This window comes from Rhinoraja longicauda, chromosome 37, assembly GCF_053455715.1.
Source record: "Rhinoraja longicauda isolate Sanriku21f chromosome 37, sRhiLon1.1, whole genome shotgun sequence".
Classification (NCBI taxonomy): domain Eukaryota; kingdom Metazoa; phylum Chordata; class Chondrichthyes; order Rajiformes; family Arhynchobatidae; genus Rhinoraja; species Rhinoraja longicauda.
The window spans coordinates 6,991,358-6,998,825 of record NC_135989.1 but is presented as its reverse complement, the minus strand read 5'-3'; the positions used below and the strand labels follow the sequence as shown (position 1 = coordinate 6,998,825).

The 7,468-nt window shown below is 46.8% G+C and overlaps 1 protein-coding gene across 1 annotated transcript; it reads left to right on the top strand.

The window, feature by feature from the left end:
- Window positions 1-701: 701 nt before the first annotated feature.
- On the top strand, window positions 702-5,909 carry LOC144610555 (uncharacterized). Its single transcript, XM_078429361.1, has 3 exons — window positions 702-793; window positions 4,710-4,861; window positions 5,661-5,909. Exons 1-3 carry the CDS (start codon window positions 715-717, stop codon window positions 5,907-5,909), a joined length of 480 nt encoding a protein of 159 aa, XP_078285487.1. The 5' UTR covers window positions 702-714.
- Window positions 5,910-7,468: the final 1,559 nt, after the last annotated feature.

The window sequence follows — 7,468 nt, the reverse complement described above, 5'->3', positions numbered from 1 at the left end:
GGGGCCTTTCTTCGGCCTTCATGTAATTGGAGGTTCCTTCATGTTGCGCCACCTGTCGGTTCCTTCACTGAAGGGCAGTCTCCTCTCTTAGGGATGACCCATGATGGTGACGCAATAGCTGCTGGGTATTTCCTCGTCATCTGATATCCAGCACCGGTACCCAGAGCCACGGACTGTTCAAATGTGCTTGGACGATTTCCAGAGTTTAGAGCGCATCTTCAAAGCTCCAGAGAGTGGGGCATAAACCCCGACGACAACGAATCTCAAACCCATGCGGACTTTCACAACAGCTGACCGAGAATGTCTATGCGCGAATCAGTCCACGTTTCTCTAATTGTTCAGACATTCCTTTCTCAGTGATAGATCCGAATTTCTTCCCAACCATCACAGTTTTTCCAACTTGTTTGCTGAAATTCTGGTTTCCCTTCATCTTCTGATCGCATCCTTCCCCGTCTGAAACCGTATTGACCATCCGACTGTTCATATCTTCTTGATGTCTCTACAAATCACATCATGATTTTTTTAATAGAGTATATTGTTTTTTTGAGCCGTCAGTAACTGTGGCATGCGCTCTCCGCCAAGATAAAAAGGATATTATAAACTATAATTATTGGATGATTTGGACCAGCTTGGCCAAACTTGGGGTTAAGGAAATTCTAACTAAATCTTCCTCTTTCTGCGTTCTCTGCCCCGAATAATGGGCCGTGGGATGCGATGCCGGCGAATTCTGTCCAACATTTGAGCACCAGTGAGAGGGTCCAGAGGACGTTTACAAGAATGATACCAGAAATGAGTAGGTTAACCTGTGATGAGCGTTTGTCGGCACTGGTCCTTTAGATGCATGAGGGGGGACCTCATTGAAACATACAGAACAGTGAAAGGTTTGGATAGAGTGGATGTGGAGAACATGTTTCCACTCGTGGGAGAGTCTAGGGCCAGAGGTCACAGTCTCAGAATTAAAGGCCGTTCTTTTAGGAAGGAGATGAGGACTACTGCAACAGCCTCCTCTATGGCGCACCCTCAAAAATCATCAATAAACTTCAATACATTCAAAACTCCGCTGCCCGTCTACTCACACACACCTCGATCCGTGACCATATCACACCCGTCCTTTATAAACTCCACTGGCTCCCCATCCCCCAGAGAATCCAGTACAAAATCCTCCTCATAACCTACAAAGCCCTCCATAACCCGGCCCCATCCTACCTGACCGACCTCCTCCACAGGCACACTCCCACCTGCACCCTCCGCTCTGCCGCTGCCAATCTCCTATCCCCCCACATCCGGACCAAACTCAGATCCTGGGGGGACAGGGCTTTCTCCATCGCTGCTCCCACCCTATGGAACTCACTACCCCAAACCGTTAGAGACTCCTCCACACTCACCACATTCAAAACATCGCTGAAGTCTCACCTGTTCAGTACTGCCTTCAACCACTGAAGGTCACCTCACCTTCTGTCTCCTTTCTCTGTTCATTTATTTATTTACTTATTTATCTATTTATTCATTTCCCTATGTTCTCAAAATCTCTGTAAAGCGTCTTTGAGTATATGAAAAGCGCTATATAAATAAAATGCATTGTTATTATTATTATTATTATTAAATTCCTTTAGTCAGAGGGTGGTGAAACTGTGGAATTCTTTGCGACAGAAGGCTGTGGAGCCCAAGTCGGTGGATATTTGTACGGCAGAGATGGATAGACTCTTGGTTAGTACAGGTGTCAGATGTTATGAGGGGAAGGCAGGACAATGGGGTGAGGAGGGAGAGATAGATCAGCCATTATTGAATGGCGGAGTAGACTTGACGGGCCGAATGACCTAATTCTGCTCCTTTCACTCATGATCTCATGACTAAATCGGTGTTGCTATTCCAGTGATACAGACGAGTGGAATGAAGAGGATAGAACTGTCCCAATGGAAGAGTAATGGCGAGTGTGATGACCCAACCTGATGGATCTCCGTAATTGAGTTACTGAGTCATTGACTATAGAGCAGGAAAACAAATTCTTCGGTCCAACACCTTCATTGCCGATCAAGTTGCCTAACCGAGTCACTCCCACTTGTCAGTGTCTGATCCATAATCCCTCCAAAACGTTCCTATCCACATACTGTCAAAATGTATCTAATATTCGACATTGACATCGACTCTATCACTTTTTTGCCGACTCGTTCCATTTGTGCACTACCCTCTTACTAAAAATGTTGCGCCTCAGATCATATCATCATATCATATCATATACATACAGCCGGAAACAGGCCTTTTCGGCCCTCCAAGTCCGTGCCGCCCAGCGATCCCCGTATATTAACACTATCCTACACCCACTAGGGACAATCTTTACATTTACCCAGCCAATTAACCTACATACCTGTACGTCTTTGGAGTGTGGGAGGAAACCGAAGATCTCGGAGAAAACCCACGCAGGTCACGGGGAGAACGTACCAAACTCCTTACAGTGCAGCACCCGTAGTCAGGATCGAACCTGAGTCTCCGGCGCTGCATTCGCTGTAAAGCAGCAACTCTACCGCTGCGCTACCGTGCCAGCGTCGTAGTCATAAAGTGATACAGCGTGGAAATATGTCCTTCGGCACAACCTGCCCACACCGGCCAACACTTCCCAGCTACACCAATGCCACCCACCTGCGTTTGCCCCATATCCCTCCAAATCATGACCAATCCATGTACCTGTCTAACTCTTTCTTAAGCGACGGGAAAGTCCCGACTTCAACTACCACCTCCTTTAAAAACGTTTCCTCTGGCCTTAAACACGTCCATGTTATCCATGCTCTTTATGAAACTCGTCCAAGTCACCCTGCAACCACATAGCATCTTCCTCACTGTTCACACTGCCACCCAGCTTTGTATCATCTGCAAATTTGCTAACGGTACTTTTAATCCCTTCATCCAAGTCATTGATGTATATTGTAAATAGCGGCGGTCCCAGCACCGAGCCTTGCGGTACCCCACTAGCCACTGCCTGCCATTCTGAAAGGGACCCATTTATCCCCACTCTTTGCTTTCTGTCTGTCAACCAATTTTCTATCCATGTCAGTACCGTACCTCCAATACCATGTGCTCTAATTTTGCCCACCAATCTCCTATGTGGGACCTTGTCGAAGGCTTTCTGAAAGTCGAGGTACACCACATCCACCGGCTCTCCCCTGTCAATTTTCCTAGTTACATCCTCAAAAAAATCCAGTGGATTAGTCAAGCATGATTTTCCCTTCATAAATCCATGCTGACTCGGAACGATCCTGTTAATGCTATCCAAATGATCCGCAATTTCGTCTTTTATAATTGACTCCAGCATCTTCCCCACCACTGATGTCAGACTAACAGGTCTATAATTTCCCGTTTTCTCTCTCCATCCTTTCTGAAAAAGTGGGATAACATTAGCTACCCTCAAATCCACAGGAACAGATCCTGAATCTATAGAACATTGGAAAATGATCACCAATGCGTCCACAATTTCTAGAGCCACCTCCTTAAGTATGCTGGGATGCAGACCATCAGGCCCTGGGGATTTATCAGCCTTCAGTCCCATCAGTCTACCCTAAACTTTTTCCTGCCTAATGTGGATTTCCTCCAGTTCCTCTGTCACCCTAGGATCTCTGGCCAATAGAACATCTGGGAGATTGTTTGTATCCTCCTTAGTAAAGACAGATCCAAAGTACCGGTTCAACTCGTTTGCCATTTCCTTGTTCCCCATAATACATTCCCGTGCTTCTGTCTTCAAGGGACCCACGTTTGTCTTGACTATTTTTTTCCTCTTCACATACCTAAAAAAGCTTTTACTATCCACCTTTATATTATTGGCTAGTTTGCCCTCGTACCTCATCTTTTCTCCCTGTTTTGCCTCTTTAGTTATCTTCTGTTGCTCTTTAAAAGAATGCCAATCCTCTGGCTTCCCACTCTTCTTTGCCATGTTATGCTTCTTCTCTTTTATTTTTATGTTGTCCTTGACTTCCCTTGTCAGCCATGGGTGCCTCTTACTCCCCTTAGAATCTTTCCTCCTCTTTGGGATAAATTGATCCTGCAACTTCTGCATTATTCCCAGGAATACCTGCCATTGCTGTTCCACCGCCTTCCCTGCTAGGGCCTCCTTCCAGTCAATTCTGGCCAGCTCCTGCCTCCTGCCTCTGTAATCCTCTTTGCTATACTGTAATATTGACACTTCGGATTTTCCCTTCTCCCTCACAATTTGTAGAGTAAAACTTATCATATTGTGGTCACTGCCTCCTAATGGCTCTTTTACCTCGAGTCCCCTTATCAGATCAGGTTCATTACACAACACTAAATCCAGAATTGCCTTTTCCCTAGTAGGCTCCAGTACAAGCTGTTCTAAGAATCCATCTCGGAGGCACTCCACAAACTCTCTTTCCTGGGGTCCATTACCAACCTGATTTTCCCAGTCTACCTGCATGTTGAAATCTCCCATAACCACCGTAGCATTACATTTGCGACATGCCAATTTTAGCTCCTGATTCATCTTGCACCCTATGTCGAGGGAGGGGGGGGGAGAGGGGGGAGGGGGAGGGGGGGTGAAGACGAGAGGGTGCTGCACCAATGCAGGAGCGGTTTGGGCCCAAGGGGCCCACTTGGTCTAGTCTATAAATATATTCCATGTGCAAAGTACGAGTGAGCAGTGAGAATTGTTTGTGAGACCCTGTCGTGGCCCAGTGTTTCTGATTTGAGTTTAAATGTCATCACAGGTGCGTCCACTTTCCGCGCCTTTGGCCAATGGAATTTCTTCAATCAACGAATTTATTACTTCTTATCAAACTACGAGACGTGGGATGGAGCTCTAAAAATCTGTGCCGCAATGAAAACTGAACTCCTGGTCATTAACAGTAAGGGGGAGCGGGTAAGAACCATTTGATGATTACATTCGCCTACATCTGGATAGGAAAGTTTTAAAGGGATATGGGTCAAAACTAGGAAAATCAGCCTCGCCTAGATGGGCGTCTTGGTCGGCATGGAGACGTTGGACCGAAGTGCCCGTTTCCGTGCTGTATGATTCAAAGGCTCTTCGACTCGAGCATTTCTGTCCCACCGAGTCATATCATTCCTTACATCTGTTCATTCTGTGCGACAAATAGCGAGAAGAAATTCGTAGTAGGGAGAACGACGGGTTGCGGTGAGCGGGCGGGGAGGTGGTAACTGGACAGATTGGGGTATTGGAGAATGGAGACGGGCAGACTGGGACATAGAGAGTGATAATGACGCGTATGCTTTATCAAGGGCATACCTGAGGGACCTGGAGATAGAGTGGTGGGTTAGAAGATTCAGAGCACCTCACCTCCTACCAGGATCGTGGAATAAGAGAGAACTTTGGAGACCAAAGGTCGGCCGACTTGGGGCTACTGACTATCCCGCGGTCTAGGCTTAAGCTCAGGGGTGACCGCGCTTTTGCGGTTGCAGCTCCTAGACTGTGGAACAGCATCCCTCTCCCCATCAGAACTGCCCCCTCCATCGACTCTTTTAAGTCCAGGCTCAAAACCTATTTCTACTCCCTAGCGTTGGAGGCCCTCTGAGGGGGCGCTGTGAACTGTTTATGTATGTGCTGTTATGTTTGTGTGCCATTGTATGTTCGTTCTTAGTACCTGAACTGATGTACAGCACTTTGGTAACGTGGGTTGTTCATAAATGTACTATACCTGCAGAGAGTAGTGCGTTCGGCAGAACGCACCATGGGAACTACACTCGCCCCCCTGCAGGACCTATACATCAGGAGGTGCAGATCGAGAGCAAGCAAGATTATGAGGGACCCCTACCTCCCCAGCAACGGACTGTTCCAACTGCTGGGGTCAAGCAAACGCCTCCGCAGTCACGCTGTGAAAACGGAGAGGGTGAGACGGAGTTTCTTCCCACAGGCCATCAGGATTGTTAACTTTTGTAACTCCAGGGACTAAATTTTGTCTTCTCTGTATTAGCTTTATTTATATGCTGTAACTCTAATTCTTTTTTGTGCACAATCCGCAGGTGTTGGCACTTTCATTTCACTGCACATCGTGTATGTGACAAATAAACTTGACTTGACTTGACTACGTGAAAGGTTTGGAGTGGGGGAGCAGGAGGGAACTGGTCACTCTGTGATTCATACCTCCATGATGGAACATACCTGAGGGATCAGACACCGGTAACGGTCTCTGTTCATTCCACATATTTTCACATTACCGGAAATCCAAATCCGCCAAAGTACCCGTGTAATACAGGTGGGTCACATTGCTGGTCAAACGAATGTTGCACAAATAAACCTTTGTCTGTACCACTAACACGAAGAAATGTGTTCGCGTGGATCACTATTATTTTTCGGGCAGGATTATATCCGGAATAACACAAATGTGGGTAATTGGATAGGACTCCATGAATCTGCTGTAGAAGGCACCTGGCGCTGGGTGGACGACACGGATTACGAAACAAATGTTAAGTGAGTGGCGCTTTGCATCCCACTGTGAGGTTCCTACACTCGTGGTCTTTCAGGTCTAGTGTTATCTTTTCTTTTATTTCAGAAAAAAGTGCAGTATTTAGAAGGTTGCCCTGATGTAGTTCGTGACCTATTAACAGAATAGTCAGACAACCAAATTCGTTTAACCTCTTTATTCTACTCACCCAGGTGCGAGAGAGCCTAGGCACCGGAGTGTTCAGAAACGCTCAGGCAGCTAGTGTAGCCTCTCTCTCCGAAAGCTTTCATTTACACACATTTTATACCCTAAATACATATGCCAGTATTTTTCCATCTCTGCCTTATATGGCAAGTTTACAATGTGCTATAAATTTTTATGTGTCTTTCGGGACCTCCGTGTCCATCGTGTCCATCGTGACCCACGTGTCTTTTTCTTTCTTGGGAACAAAGGACAGTCCATATGGCAAGATGTTCTTCTTAACACTTCAAAGCCGGTTGCTGATACCAGAGGATGCGATCAGCCATACACCGCACTTCCATGCTGATAAACAGGATGCCCCAGGATGCCCCAGCAATATAATCGAGCTGGAACTTTTACACCCCTGCAATAAAACCCACATAGCTACATTCCTAATGTTAGCCCTTACAGCCCTGCGCCGTTGAGCCTCAGTTTCCAAGAAATTCCATCCTTTTTGTTCCGGAGAAAAAAATACATGAAGTGTTAGAGCAACTCAGCAGGCCAGGCACTATCTCTGGAGAACGTGGATAGGCGACGTTTCGGGTCGATATCCTACTTCTGACAGAAGAAGAAGTGTTCCCAAAAGACCCAAAGTTTGGACATTAGGAACAGAGTGGAAACGGAAGGTTAGCAGGAGGGCAACTCGAGAAATACTGCACAACACTTGTAGGGCGGCACGGAGGCGCAGCGGTAGAGTTGCTGCCTTACAACACTAGATATCCAGGTTCGATCCTAACTCCGGGTGCTGTCTCTAGGGAATTTGTACGTTCTCCCCGTGACCTGCGTGCGTGTGTGTTCCCCGGGTTCTCCGCTTCCCTCCCACACTC